This window comes from Carcharodon carcharias, chromosome 2 (genome assembly GCF_017639515.1).
Source record: "Carcharodon carcharias isolate sCarCar2 chromosome 2, sCarCar2.pri, whole genome shotgun sequence".
Classification (NCBI taxonomy): Eukaryota; Metazoa; Chordata; class Chondrichthyes; order Lamniformes; family Lamnidae; genus Carcharodon; species Carcharodon carcharias.
In genome coordinates this window covers 45,173,585-45,189,871 of record NC_054468.1, presented here as the reverse complement: position 1 = coordinate 45,189,871, position 16,287 = coordinate 45,173,585, and the positions used below count along the sequence as shown (strand labels likewise).

At 39.9% G+C, this 16,287-nt stretch overlaps 1 protein-coding gene across 5 annotated transcripts in view; it reads right to left on the bottom strand.

Annotated features, from left to right (window-relative positions):
* LOC121289217 overlaps nucleotides 1–16,287 on the bottom strand; it is a 66,838-nt gene that overhangs the window by 22,600 nt on the left and 27,951 nt on the right. For all 5 annotated transcript variants that reach the window (XM_041208432.1, XM_041208454.1, XM_041208441.1 and 2 more), the window contains exons 5-10: nucleotides 11,744–11,823; nucleotides 6,705–7,050; nucleotides 4,920–4,993; nucleotides 3,575–3,658; nucleotides 2,665–2,794; nucleotides 1,749–1,871 (exon numbers count right to left, since the gene is read on the bottom strand). In XM_041208432.1, coding sequence (XP_041064366.1) covers nucleotides 1,749–1,871; nucleotides 2,665–2,794; nucleotides 3,575–3,658; nucleotides 4,920–4,993; nucleotides 6,705–7,050; nucleotides 11,744–11,823 — 837 coding nt within the window. The remainder of the gene's footprint in view (nucleotides 1–1,748; nucleotides 1,872–2,664; nucleotides 2,795–3,574; nucleotides 3,659–4,919; nucleotides 4,994–6,704; nucleotides 7,051–11,743; nucleotides 11,824–16,287) is intronic.

The following is a 16,287-nucleotide window of genomic DNA, read 5'->3' as shown; positions in this document are numbered from 1 at the left end:
GTTGTTGAGATTCATTAAGTTGTTACAGTTGTATCCAACCAGGCAAGTAATGTGTTTTCAATCACAATTACACTCTTGACTTGAGCTTTACAGATGTTTAGACCTGCAACCTCTAGCAACTAGAAGGACAAGGGCAGCAGATTCATGGGAACAACACCACTTGCAAGTTCCCCTCCAAGTGACACACCAGCCTGACTTGGAACTATACCATCATTCCTTCACTGTTGCTGGGTCAAAATCCTGGAACTCCCTTCCTAACAGCACTGTAGGTGCTCCTACAACACATGGACTGCAGCGCTTCAAGAAGGAAGCTCACCACCACCACCTTCTCAAGGGCAATTAGGGCTGAATCATAATGCTGACGTAGCCAGCAACACCCACATCCCATGACAGATTATGAACAAAAAGATAGGCTTTGAGGGGAAAGCAGTGAACCACTTGTCACAGACTACCCAGCTTCTATTCTGCTCTTATAGCCATGGTTTTGATATGGTTGGTATGGTTAGGCTCTTGGTCAATGGGCATCACCAAGTTGTAGAAGGTCAGCAACTTAATGATGGTAATGTCACTGAATGTTATGGGGTGTCGCTAGGCTCTCTTTTATTTGAGAATTTCATTATAGGTGCCACAGATATTACTTGTGATGCCAGGTGAAGATTGGATATTTTTCAGGTCCTGTCAACTGGCACGGGCTACTACATTAGCAGAGGAGTTGGGAATGGAGATGATCACACTGGAAACATCAGTGAGCAGCCCTACTTCTGATGGCCTTTCTTTATGTCAGGCCTGGCATATATACCTTTCTCTCGTCTAATTAGTAAAACGACTGTGTAGCTTACAAATTCTAATTATATTGTTTTATTGCACTACCTTTAAACATGGGTATTTGATATCGTTTTCAAAAGGATTTTTGAAATAATCACTTAATAAAAATTATGCAAAATTGATAATATGACAGAAATTTTCACTCATCAGATAGGCAGTGCCAGATCCACTCAAGTGTGAAATGATACACGTTGACGTCGGCCGTGACGATGTCAGCATGCAGTCGTGTGATAGTTTGGTTGGTGGGCGCATGCCAGAGCCGGCAGCGTGCCTGCCGACAATTAAAAGGCCTGTTGAGGCCATTAAGTAATCAATTAAATTAAAATTTTCGCTGCCCATCCAACCTAACAGTTGGCAGGCAGGTGAAAAGGCCAAGTGGCCTTTGCACTTTTTTTGGAAACCTAACCCACGGGTGGGAGGAGGTTTCCAAAAGCAAATAAAAATAAAAAACTTTAATTTTTCATTCATAACATGTTCCTGCTCATGTGACAGAGTCACATTATGGGACATGTTTCACTATGTTTAAAACTTTTTTTTCATATCTCTTCATTTCCCATGTGCCTCGGAGATTATAAAGTGCTCACACGCGCACGTGTGACGTTCGCACTTCGCTCACCCGCACCCCCCACCCACCCCCCAAAAAAAAAAAACAGGCAGCGCTCAATGCTGCCACTCATGTTTCATGCTTGCGGGCTAATTCGCGATCCGGTGCAGATCATGGGCGATGGTTGGCTTCCTGACCACCGCTGCCAATAGCACAATTCTGCCCATAATTCCCAGACTTCCATGCTACAGCTAATTAGTTATGTTAAAAATGCTATGTAAAGCTGCATAGTAAATGGGACACACTAAAACTACTTTCAATATACACACTTGTGTCACAAAAAATGGGGTATGGGGGAGAGAAACCACGCCCAACTGACCTTGTGTTTTCTCTGCTGTAACTTTTGAAAACAACGATACTTGAGAAACAGCAACAAATGGCAACCCCAGAATTTGGAGAAACACACCTACCACAAACTCTGAAAGCAAGATGGCAAAGCTCCCTGCAAAAAAAAAGACAAGAGGTTCACACTTCTAAAAACCACTTAAATGAATATAAATTAATGCATAATTGGACACAAAGTTGCAATTTATTAGAGTATGGAATATCTTGTAAACAGTAAGGGAGAAGCTGGAGTTGTGGCTGCCTAACCTGCGAGTAAAAGGATTGGTCTGGGAGCTGCACTGCCATAAGGGATCACTGTCCCGATGACCCTGTCCCTATTCCAAGAGATGGATTAATTTGCATAATAGAGCTACAGGGCACTGGAAACCTGGAGCAGTGCCTTGCCATTCACATCAGGAGACGTGTAACTTTAAATGCAGCCATAATATATAATTGTGAAACTGTGTTTTATGGCAGTAAAACTGAGAAATAGCACCTATATATACTCACCAGGGATGTTTTAAATCAAAATAATAGGGCAAAAATGGTTAGTCATTTCTCATTAATTCAAATGATTATACATGCAAAATCATCAGATACATCATTGTGGCTTATTCTGCAAGCTACCTGTTCAAAATCACGTAGCACAGAAGCATTAATTTCATCTTGTTGAGTTCACTTCAATTGTAAGGGCTAAGCAAAATTAATTGATTCATATGTAAATACTATAGTCTCTAAATGTTAATCACCCAAGAATTAAACTTTTAACCTACCTGGAAGAAGCAATGGGCATCTTAGAGTAATTACTTCTTGCTATACCAGAAATTATACTTTGTATAAAAAACATTTCATTCTAGTAAACCTAATGATGGGCAAGAAACAAAAAGACACAAATGCAACAGAATTCTTACCTTTTGGATTTGCCAGGAAGATTAAACACCAAATGCAAGAAATATTGCATATGACAAGACCCACTGCCAGGATTACTCGATCTGTAAACTTAGTACTTAGCCATCTCACAAGAAAGAATCCAATTATTACCTATAAAATGTTAACACAGAAAAGAATTCTAAAATGCTTATCAATTCTAATGTTAAATGACACAAACAGACAATATCCATATTTATATAGTAATTTCATTTCCTTTTTTCCACCAGTTAAGTCAAGCATCTTGTAGAGTAGAATTCCAATCAACAAGTAGGCAAAAATAGTAATTTAGCCCAAATTCAGATGCGATCCTTAATTTTTGACATACATACCTGCCACTACCAAACTTTATAGAATGGTCCAATCTTAATTCAAAGTTGCTTAATTCAAAGATTATATAACCCAAATATTGTTTCAGCACTCACGTCTCATTTTGCTGTTTTAGCTGTGTTGCTTAATTTAAATTATTGGATACATTCTTTTTTAAGATTAAAAAATGACAGTATTATTGCTCATTACAAGTTTTCAGTCCTTGAGTTCTTGCAGATAAGACTGCCTGGTGTAGAGCATCATGCAGTTAAATAAAGCTCCAAGTAATGAAGGGTTTGATTACATCCAGGACTGATTTATAGCGCAACTACTGATTTAAGAATCTTGGGTGATAGCATTCTCACCGCATATTTAAGTCAGTTGTTGGCAGGACTAATAAATGTTCTATTTGACAGAGTATTGTAATTATGTGGTATAAGACCATCTCTTCCACGGAAACATTTCACTTCTCTCGAGAACCAGGTCAACTAAAATCTCCTCCATTGGAATCACTATAGATGATTGATTGGCAAAGACAAAATCTACAGTACTTCATCATGAGTTTGAATTACAATTTTTACTTACCTCTACACCACATATACAGTACATCAAACTGTTCTCCAATTCCCCAAAGTTAAAATACTTTTGTGTAATAGGAGTAACCATTGTCTGAAATGAAAACTCAGCATATTAACTTAAATACATTTAACATGTTGGATTTCAAAAGGTGAGACAAACAACACTCAAAACTTCAAACATCTGTACTAAAAAATTTCAAATAATTGTACACAGAAATCAGAAGCATATCATTTCAACTGCTACTGTAGTAATTACATTAAAAATGTTTTGGATAACTTTGCAGTGAATAATTAGCCATTTAATATCAATATCATCACATAATGGTGGTCGCTAACTACATTGGGAGCAAATGGTGGCACAATAGCACAGCAAAGCTTATTAAACACTACATGATGAAAAAGTAAGCAGCAACATTCTAACTGGAGTGATAAAACAATAATCTCAAAGTTTAAACCAAGGTGCTGATGGTGGTGGGGAGGAAGGAGGGGAGGCAGGGGGAGACGGACAATGGTGGGTGGTGCTGATATAGTTATAATAACATAACCATGTGAAGATTTTGCTTTCCTATGAGAGCTATATTTTACATTATTAATTTGGTTTGGCTCAAATATAACAATCTCAAAACAACGCAAAGGTATGATTTTTCTCATCTATTGAGCAAGGTAAGACTGTTGTTGAACTGACTTAAGAACTTAAGACTCCAGTTTCCAAGAAAATATCAACTTCATATTGGTTACCATAATACCATAAGGAGCAGAGAACATAATTTAACTAACATAATGGGTTTTATATGATGCCAGATTGGAACAGCACCTGCAACACTGTTAATCTATAATATAGTGATAACATTTTCATGTATGCACCAAATGCATGATCTTCCCCAGAACCAAGCTAAACTTTATTTTTACAATGCATACTGGGTGCTTAAAATGACTTTTGGGACAGGGCAAGTGTCTTAGATCAGAAAGACACTGCCTTCTCAAGAGTAAAACTCCTTTAAAAAAGGTAACATGAGTAGCAACAAAACAGAACTGACTAAATTTTTTTTAAAAATGCGTCATCCACTCACACACCAATTTGCTGTATGGAACTAAAATTGATAATTTCTAAAGAAAAAGTAAAAATGATTGATCACAGGCAGCTAATAAATACAAGTGTAGAGAATTAAATGTCAGTTCAACAGCTGCTATACTATCCATCATTGAGCTACGTCTACTTTTCTAAAGCAACCAACCCTGAGTAACCCTTAATCTGCTAAGTAGAGCTTTAGATGGTAAACGTCGCCTTAAATTTAACAATTAAGTTGCATCCAATTCAAAATTAAATGTTCAGGTTAAATCTACCTACATACCTCTAAAGCAGTCTGATTGAATAGTGTAATGAATTGTGCAGTAAGGACAACCACAACTTCCTCTCGTAGGTACTCTGAAATGGGAAAATAACACCATATGATTATACACTGAATTTAAAATGACTGGAAGTTTCAATAAGAGGCAATGGAGTAAATTTTCATTTTCACTAGACTGACTGTCATAAAACTGCTTTTATAAATCTGCAGCTACATAATTCACCATCAATGTCATGGTGCTTCATCTTATAGGGACAGAATTAATAAGCTAATTCAGAATCACATCTGTTACTACATCTGGCCTAGAGACCAAAATCTTATTGTATTCATTTGAAAAGACACAATTTCAAAGAAAATATCCTGAGAATTGGCTTAAAATTATAATATACTTTTTCTTTAAAATAGACAATGTGAAGACCAAAATGTCTGACAGCTTTATTTTGTGGAAAATTATAAAAATTAAAAATAAATTTTGTACAAATGTTCACCATTTATTTATTTATTATGGGAAGATTTCACATCATACAAGTGGAAGAATCTTTTGTCCACAAGGTGGCACACTGAGACTGCCAAAAAAACAGGATCCTCAAGGACAACGGACAATGATCAATAAAAACACAGAACAAAACTGACATGCAGTTAAGCACTATTAAGTCTAACGGCTTTCTGGAGTACATTTTTTTTTTCAGTACTCTCAACAAACAGGGACAATTGAAGTATATTTCTCTTTTTGAAGTCTCTGGCTACAATCAGCTATGATGCTATACAAAAGTGAAAAAAATACAGATTTCTCGCTTTTAGTATTAAGCTTTCATTTGTAGAAAGGCATACACATTTGTAAATAGCTAAAGTAATTCATCTAGGTAAATAAAATACACAGTTGATTCATTTCTCCTTAAAACTAAACAGGCTAAGGTCACTTATTGACCCCTTAACAGGCACAGCACCTTCAGGAAGTTCTGTTCTTCATACCATATAGACATATATGTGTAGGCCCAGCAAAGAACTCCCAACACAAGAAACTAATTACCAAATTACATGCGTTGAGACCCAAATCAATTAATTTTTAAATACCATAACCCAGTTAGGCAACCAACAGTTTTTAAATGAAATTGTATAGAGGATGAGAGAATGAGAGTTGGACTTAAAGGACAAGAGAGGCAAATCCAACTAAACTGGAAAGCAGAAACAGAAAAGAGAGTGAAAAAAACTGGAATGATGCCTACTCTGCTAAATAGTATTCTATTCCCACTTACTGCACTCCATATATTGCAGCAACATTTGTAAAAGTTGAGCCTTCTAAAAAGCCACTCCACTACCAACATAATGTTGGTGAGCAGGCTCAATAGCCCCAAACTGGAGCCTTAAATTGGCTGCCCACCTCCATTGAGCAGGCAGCTGATCCACATGCTGGCTTGCTCCCAGGAAACTTCCCTAGTGGCAGGAATGCATTAGATAGCCATCCTGACACAGTTCCTCACTATTTTCCTGCCACACGGGGGCTAGGAAAAGTCTGACCTATGTTTGAAATTTGATTAAAATCTAATGCATACTTTTTTTTTGCTGAAAGAATAGAAACACAAACAACCTATAAGCAAAATACATGGATGAGCCACAGCACAACCCCCTTTGAAATAAACCATATTCAACAAGCAAAGGATGTTTAAGTTTCATGAGATATTGCGACAAATTGATTTTCATGTACAAAAGGATAAACAATTTCACAAATGAGTTGGGCGGGGCGGAAGTTTATAAATGGGTTACAGCTAATAATTTGCTTATACCCACCTTTAGTGGCACTAAAATTGTGGAATGGATTATCATTCGTTTTGTAATCTTCATCAATGTGTCCATTAGGGATATACTGATACTCATCTACTGTGCTATTTTCACCATCCATTTCATTAGTTGATGGAACACATAATTTTTCATTTTCATTAATGCTACCATACCGATTGTTCCCTGCAGCTGCATAGTTCACGTCATCATCATCATCATCATGAACCAAAGGTTCTTCTTCCTCCTTAGCTGAAATAAGTGTTCTTTGAGAATTGTGTTTGGGAACCAACGGAAGGTCATAATACATAAAAATTATTATCACTTGAAGAATGATCCACATAAGACACATGAACAGCTGCAACAAAATGAACAAAAACACATGAGGGAGTACAAGAGACTTCTGTGTATAGTTAAGACTGAATATTTTTGAAATTTTGGCACAATAACAAGGCAAAAATACCTATGCAAAAGCTTTCTTGTGACTTACATCATCCTAATATAGTAGGCTGAAAGCTTGCAGATAAAATTGGTGCCTCAACATATTCAGACTTCTAGATACAGTTTATTGTTACATATTTATGCAATCTTGCAAATTTTATTTTCTTTACATCTGTAATTCATTTCCTAAACAAATTCACAAATTGCGTCCTCTCTAACTCTGATCATGATGCATTACCCCATCCCTCTCTGCATTCTTTGGCAGAGCTATTTTTTTTTATTATTATTCATTCAGGGATGTGTCACTAGCTAGGCCAGCATTTATTGTTCAGCCCTAATTGCCCTTGAGAAGGTGGTGGTGAGTCACCTTCTTGAACTGCTGCAGTCCATATGGTGTAGGTACACTCAGTGCTGTTAGGAAGGGAGTTCCACAATTTTGACCCAGCGACAGTGAAGGAACAGCGATATATTTCCAAGTCAGGATAGTGAATGGCTTGGAAGGGAACTTCCAGGCAGTGGTGTTCCCAACTCTCTGCTGTCTTGTCCTTCTGGATGGTAGTGGGTCATGGGTTTGGAAGGTGCTGTCTAAGGAGCTTTGGGGAGTCCCTGCAGTGCATCTTTCAGGTGGTACACACTGCTGCCACTGTGTGTCAGTGGTGGAGGGAGTGAATGTTTGTGGATGGGTTGCCAATCAAGAGGGCTGCATTGTCCTCAAAAGTGTCAAACTTCTAGAGTGTTCTTGGAGCTGCACTCATCCAGGCAACTGGAGAGTATTCCACTGCACTCCTACTGTATTGTAGACAGTAGACAGTCTTTGTGGAGTCAGGAAATTAGTTACTCGTTGCAGGATTCCTGGCCTCTGATCTGCTCTTGTATTTATTCAATTCAGTTTCTGGTCAATGGTAACCCTCAAGACGTTGATAGTTGGGGATTCAGTAATTGTAATGACATTGAATGTCAACGGGCAATGGTTAGATTCTCTTGTTGGAGATGGTTATTGCCTGGCACTTGTGTGGCAGGAATGTTACTTGCTACATGTCAGCCCAAGGAGCCCTAGTAAAACAGCCCAAGCCTGGATATTGTCCCGGTTTTGCTGCAATTAGACACGGACTGCTTCAGCATCTGAGGAGTCGCGAATGGTGCTGAACATTGTGCAATCATCAGTGTGCAACCCTACCTCTGACCTTATGATGGAAGGAGGGTCATTGATGAAGCAGCTGAAGATGGTTGGGCCTAAGACACTACCCTGTGGGACTCCTGCAGTGAAACCCTGAAGATGAGATGACTGAGCTCCAACAACCACAACCATCTTCCTTTGTGCTAGGCATGACTCCAGCCTGTGGAGAGTTTTCCCCGATTCCCATTGACCACAGTTTTGCTAGGGCTCCTTGATGCCACACTTGGTCAAAAGCTGCCTTGATATCCAGGGCAGTCACTTTCACCTCACTTTTGCAGTACAGTACTTTTGCCCTTTGTTTGAAACAAGGCTGCAATGAGGTCAGAAGCTGAGTGACCCTGGCGGAACCCAAATTGAGCATCAGTGAGCAGGTTATTTCTAAACAAGTGCCACTTTAAAGCATTGTTGATGACCCCTTCCTTCACTGCTGATGACCGAGAGTAGACTGATGGGGCAGTAACTGGCTGGGCTCGATTTGTCCCATTTTGTGTGTACAGGATGTACCTGGGCAATTTTCCACATTGGAATCAAATTGAATTCCACATTATCGCACATATGGAGTGAATCAAATTGGCTGAAGGCCAGCATCTGCAATGCTGGGGACATCCAGAGAAGACCGAGATGTATCATCTACTCGGCACTTATGGCTGAAGATTGTAGCAAATGCTTCAACCTTACCTTTTGCACTGATGTTCAAGGCTCCCCCATCATTGAGGATGGGGGTATTTGTGGAGCCTCCTCCTCCAGTGAGTCGTTTAATTGTCCACCACCATTCACGACTGAATGTGACAGGACTGTAGAGCTTGGATCTGATCTGTTGGTTGTAGAATCACTTAGCTCTGTCTATCACTTGCTGCTAATGCTGTTTGGCAGTCCTGTTTTATAGCTTCACCAGGTTGACGCCTCATTTTTAGGTATGCCTGGTGCTGCTCCTGGCATGCTCTCCTGTACTTTTCATTCGATCAGGGTTGATCCCCTGGCCTGGTGGTAATGGCAGAGTGGCTGTGCCATGAGGTTACAGGTTGTGGTGGAGTACAATTCTGCTGCTGCTGATGGCCCACAGCGCCTCATGATTGTGCATTCTTGAGTTGCTAGATCTCTTCGAAATCTATCCCATTTAGGAGGGTGGTAGTGCCACACAACACAATGGAGGGTATCCTCAATGTGAAGATGTCTCCACAAGGACTATCCGGTGGTCACTCCTACCAATACTGTTATGGATTGATACATCTGCGGCAGGAAGGTTGGTTAGGATGAGGTCATCTGTTTTTTCATCTTGTTGGTTCCCTCACTACCTGCCGCAGGCCCAGTCTATCAGCTATGTTCTTTAGGACTTGGCCAGCTCAGTCTGTAGTGGTGCTACCGAGCCATTCTTGGTGATGGATATTAAAATCCCCACCCTGAGAACATTCTCCACCCTTGCCACCCTCAGTGTTTCCTCCAAGTGGTGTTCAATATGGAGGAGCACTGATTCATCAGCTGGGGTGGGGGGAGGGTGATGGGCGGCTGGTACATGGCAATAAGAGATTTCCTTGCCCATGTTTGATCTGATGCCATAGGACTTCATGGGGTCTGGAGTTAACGTTGAGGACTCTCAAGGCAACTCTTTCCCGCATGTATACCACTGCGCTGCCATTGCTGCTGGCAGTGAATCAGGACATAGCTAAGGATGGTGATGGTGGTGTTGGAGACATTACCTGTGAGGTATGAGTCCGTGAGTATTACCATGTCAGGCTGTTGCTTGACTAGACTGTAAGGCTGCCAATTTTGGCAGTAGCCCCAGATGTTACTAAGGAGGGCATTGCAAGATCAACAGGGCTGAGTTTGCCATTGTCGTTTCTGGTACCTAGGCCGATGCCGTGTAGTCCAACCGGTTCCATTCCTTTTAGACCTTTTAGCAGTTTTGACACAATTGAGTGGCTTGCAAGTCCATTTCAGAGGTCATTTAAGAGTTAACAACATTGCTGTGCGTCTAGGGTCACATGTAGACCAGACCAGGTAAGGATGGTGGATTTCCTTCCCTAAAGGACATTACTGAGCCAGATGAGTTTTTACGCAATCGACAATGGTTTCATGGTCATCATCAGACTTTTAATTCCAGATGTTTACCGAATTCTAGCTCCCCAGAGCATTACCCTGGATTTCTGGTCCAGTTGCAATACCGCTATGCCACTGCCTCTCCTAAAGTCTATCCTATGCTGGAATTTTTGTTAGTTGTTTCTCTTTGCTTTCACCTCCAACACTCTGAATTAACACCATATAAGCTACAATTTATCGAAAATGCTAAAGTCCATGTCCTCACCCACATTAACCCTCAATAAATTTCATCAAACTCTTCCTCTGCAAACTCAGCTGGCTTCACATTTCCCAGCTTGCTGGAACTAACCAATGCTCCTTAGCGAGCACCTTCCAAACCCACGACTAGTACCACCTAGAAGGACAAGGGCAGCAGATGCATGGGTACACCACTCAACATCCCGACTTGGAAATATATTACCGTTCCTTCAATGTCGCTGGGTTAAAATCCTGGAACTCCCTCCCTAACAGACCATGGGTGTACTTACACTACATGGACCGCAGCAGTTCAAGAAGGCAACTCACCCCCACTTTCTCAATGGCAATTAGGGATGGGCAATAAATGCTGCCCTAGTCAATGACACCCACATCCCATGAATGAATGAAAATAATATTTAAAATGGTCCGCGCCCTCAGCTTACCCCCAACCTTAATGATCTTCTTCTATCTTATGCCCTTTTACCTATCCTACGGTCCTCTAAAACTGACATTTCCTTGCTCCCTCTGCACCATCGTCAACTAAGAGCCTACCCTTTTAATTAAAATAAAATACTTTCCTCCTTATTGTAAAGCATATAGCACCCTGCATCCAAAAATACATCTGCACAAGGACAATTCAGTTTTTTTCTAAAAACTTACTCAAATTAAATACTTTTGGATTTCTTAGTACAATATATGTTTGGGTTTAAAATGCTTAAGGTATTAGATGAGATCAAATGAAATACCATACATAGTTTTGAAAAATAAACACCATCTTGTTGCCTAAATACCTTTAATAACCAAAATAAATCTTTTGAAAGTACGGTAGGTTGTATCAACACTTTATTAATGGACTTTCACTCAGCTTCTTTATGTTGATTCCAATCAATCTAGTATGACTGGTTTCCAGATATCTGAAACTAACACCAGCTTTTCATTTAATATATTATTAATAATGTTGGCACTGAAGAGAAAAACCTGTGAAAATCCCGATTATGTAAACTGATATTTGGGTAGTTATTATCTTAATCTCTATTTCTATATGTTATGTAACCTCTCTAGCCTAATATATTATGAATATACTACTGATTTACCATTTCTCTTAATTCCACTTGAATTCACAAAGCTAAAATTTAAAAGATGACAGGGTAATTCTTACCCCAGGTGATGTGTATTTATTCACTTCAAACGGTCCCAGGTTGAAGTTGCAAAGTCTTAGGAATAAATTAAATCCTGGTCCTAAAGGAAATGCATAAAAAAACAATTTGGGTTAATGTTTAAAAAATTAACGTAATAGCCATTAACAGTGCTGAAGATTTTAAAATGACTTCACCGGAGACAGAAGAATAGTTACTGAACTCAACCTATAAAGGAGATCAGAAAGTTCTGCACTCAGTGGACTGTGGATCTTTGGAAATCTGTAACAATATGTCATGGATCCAACCAGGGATCAGGCTATTTTGGATCTGGTAATGTGAAATGAGGTAGGTTTAATAGGATCTCAGAGTAAAAGATCCCCTAGGAAACAGTGACCATAACATGGTGGAATTTAGCATTCAGTTTGAGAGTGAGAAACTTAGTTCGGAAACAACTGCTAAACTTAAATAAGGGTAATTAAAAAGAAGTGTGTGGGCAGAGTTGGCTGGAGTGGACTGGGAAAGAAGCTTTGATGAAAAATGGCAGACATTTAAGAAAACAGTTCATGACTCACAACAATGGAGGAAGGATTGTAGGAAGGGAATAAACCAACCATGGTTAACCAAGGAAGTCAAGGATAGTATCAAAGTGAAAGAAAAATCATAATATGGCAAAGATTAGTGGTAAGCCAGAGAACTGGGAAAGTTTTAAAAACCAATAGAAGATGACCAAAAAAAAAGGAAGAAAATAAACTTTGAGGATAAACTAACAAGTAATGTAAAAGTGGACAGTAAGAGCTTCTTTAAATATATATAAAAAAAGGGGCAAAAGTCAATAAAGGACCCTTAGAGAATAAGGCTGGGGAAATAATAATGAGGAACCAGGAAATGGCAGAGGAGTTGAATAAATACTTTGCATCAGTCTTCATGGTAGAAAATTCTAATAGCATATCAAAAATACTAAACAATCATGGGGGAGGAAACAAATACAATAATTATCACTAGAGAAAAAGTACTAGGGAAACTAATGGGACTAAAGGCCGATAAGTTACCTAGACCTGATGGGTTGCGTCCTAGGATATTAAAGGAAATAGCTGCACAGATAGTAGATGCAATGGTAGTAATCTTCCAAGAATCCTTAGATTCTGGAAAAGTCCCAGAGGATTGGAAAACTGCCAATGTAACACCCTTATTCAAAAAGGGAGGGAGAAAAAGAACAGGTAACTGTAGGCCAATTAGCTTAACATCCGTCATTGGGAAAGTGTTAGAGTCTATTATAAAGGATGTTAACAGCAGAGCATTTAGAAATGCATAATATAATCAAGCAGAGTCATCATAGCTTCATGAAGGGGAAATCATGTCTGACAAATTTATTAGAGTTCTTTGAGGAGATAACAAGCAGGATAGATAAAGGGAAACCAGTAGACGTAATATATTTGGATTTCCAAAGGGCTTTCGATAAGTTACCACTCATAAAGCTACTTAATAAGATAAGAGCCCATGGTGCTGGGGGTAGCATATTAGTATGGATAGAGGACTGGCTAACTATTGAAGACAGGGAGTTGGGGTGTGGGGGCATTTTCAGGATGACAACCTGTTACTAGTGGAGTGCCACATGGATCAGTGCTGGGGCCACAATTATTTACAATATGTATTAATGACTTGGATGAGGGAAATGATGCACTATTGCCAAGTTTGCGGATGACACAAAAATAGGTGGGAAGGCAGGTGGTGAGGATACACAAAGAGCAGAATTTTGCCGTCGGCGAGCAGGGGGCAGGGCCCGCTCGCCAATCTGTAAAATGACAGGGGATGAAGTCGGGTGAAACTCCCGACGTCATCCCAGCCCATTTAAATTTTCAGGAAGGCAGGGATGCAGCAAAATCAGCTGCGCGCCCACCAACTTGTCAATAGCCAATTGAGGCCATTGACAGGATCAATTATACAGTTAGAGGACCTGCCCGTCCAACCTTAAGGTTGGCAGACAGGCCAGGAGCCCCGGCGGGCAATAGAAAAAACATGAAACCTCACCCACCGGCGGGATGAGGTTTCACGTAGGGTTTAAAAAAGTTTAATAAACTTATTATGTAAATTATGAACATGTCCCATCTCATGTGACATTGTCACATGAGGGAGGCATGTTAAGGAATTTCATTCTATTTTAATATTTTTTTTAAAAGTGTCAGCGATCCCCCTGAGGCAGCACTTAGCCTCAGGGAGATGTGCGCTCTATCATGCGCATGCACGAAAGAGCGCACGCTTGCTTTTGGGGAATCCCCCCCACCCGCACAGGAAGCGTGCCCACGTAAAATGGCAGTGGAGCCCGCTTCTCCGGCAGGGATTGACTCCCCACCCTCTGGAGATTGGGTCAGGTCCGCCCGCCTGACAGGCAGAAAATTCTGCCCAAAGAGTCTACAGAGCAATATAGACAGGTTAAGTGAGCGGACAAAAACATGGCAGATGGAATATAATGTGGGAAAATGTGAGGTTATGCACTTTGGCAGGAAGAATAAAGGAGCTGAATAATACTTAAATGGAAAAAGACTGAAGAAAGCTGCAGCACAGAGGGATTTGGGGGTCCTCATGCATGAAAGCTAGCATACAAGTTCAGCACGTAATAGGTATGACAAATGGAACATTGAGCTTTATTGCAAAGGGAATGGAGTATAAAGATAAGGAAGTCTTGCTAAAACTATACAAGGCACTAGTTAGACTACACCTAGAATACTGTGAACAATTTTGGTCCCCTTATCTAAGGAAAGATGTACCGGCATTGGAAACAGTCCAGAAGGTTCACTAGGTTGATCCCAGGTATGGAGGAATTTCCTTATGAGGAGAGGTTGAGTAGGTTGGGCCTGCACGCATTGGAGTTTAGAAGAATGAGAGGCAATCTTATTGAAACAAGATTCTTAGGGGGCTTGACAGGGTAGATGCTGAGAGATTGTCTCCCCTTGTGGGAGAGCCTAGGGCCAGAGCGCATAAGCTCAGAGTGAGGAGTAGTCCATTTAAGACAGAGATGAGAAGGAATTTCTTCTCTTAGAGGGTTGTTAATCTGTGGAATTCTTTACCACAGAGGGCTGTAGAGGCTGGGTTGTTAAGTATATTCAAGGCTGAGATCGACAGATTTTTAATCAGTAAGGGGAAAAGGCAGGACAGTGGAGTTGAGGATTATCAGATCAGCCATGATCTCACTGAATGGTGGAACAGACTCGATGGTCCGAATGGACTACTTCTGCTCCTACGTCTTATGGTTTACCCCAGAGGGTTGCGCATTTACCATCGTTGAGTATATTCAAGGCTATGATAAACAGATTTTTGGTTTCTCAGAGGATCAAGTGATATGGGGAGCAAGCAGTAAAGTAGAGTTGAGGCAGAAGGTCGCCCATAATCATAATGTATTGCAGAGCAGGCATTAGGGGCCAAATGGTCTACTGGTCCTATTTCTTATATTCCCATGAAGCTCATACTGAAGCAGTTAATTTCAATTAATAAGTTGAATTTTCTTAAGGAATTATTAAACTGTCAATGTAACTACCCATTTTTAAACAAAGTCAACTAAGGAAAAATAAATAATTTTAAAAGATATGCAAATTATCAAACTCAAGTTTAGCTCTGAAAGGTGACGGATGTAAGTTTAGAATTGTACCACTTTTCCCAGTTTGTCTTATCCACTGTCAGCACCAAGCAATCCAAGTCTTCTAGATATGTGAAAAATTACAAGGCCTCCTTCTGTACTAGATTCATGATTGTAAGAAAAAGACAGCCCAGGCATGACTATGAACAAAAAAGAACGAGACAGAGCAAAGTGAGTGCAAGGACAAATCCAACAGTGAATGTATGCAACCAGGAAACACATTGGGGGGTAGAAGAGAAAAGCAAACTGCAGAAGGATTGATCACAATGGAAGTAATACTTCTCACTCTATAGGTGATCAGATTTGGAAGATGGTGAAATGCTGGCCCAAGTTTGAAATATCATGCTATAATGTCATGGAGATAACATGGAGATGCTCAAAAAAAGGGCAAAAGTGGTTACTAATTGTTATTGGCTACAATGTGTTCAGAAAACGAAGGAAGAGAAGTAGTAGTATTGATTAAGGAAAACGCTACAGTGCTGGGCAGAAAGGATGTCCTAGAGAGTTCAAGGACCAAATCTATTTGGTTAGAGCTAAGAAACAATAGAGGAACCATTTATCTATTGGTATATTCTATCAGCTGCTAACTAGAAGGAAAGATAAAAAGGAACAAATTTGCAATGAAATTCTAGATAGATGCAATAATTAGATACTAGTTATAAAGGAGGTCTTCAATTATCTTAATATAGACTTGGATAGTAATTGTAAAGGGCAGAGAAAAGGAAGTGCACTCAGGTGAAATTTCTAGATCAGTATGTCTCTCACTGGACAAGTAAGGCAACATTACTGGATCTGGTTGTGGGGAATGAGATGGATCAAGTTTCAGTAGGGGAACATGTAGGGGATAGTAATCATATGTTTAGATTAGCTATGGAAAAGAGTTCAAAATAATTAATTGTACACCCAACTTCAATTGGGCGAGAACAGATCTGG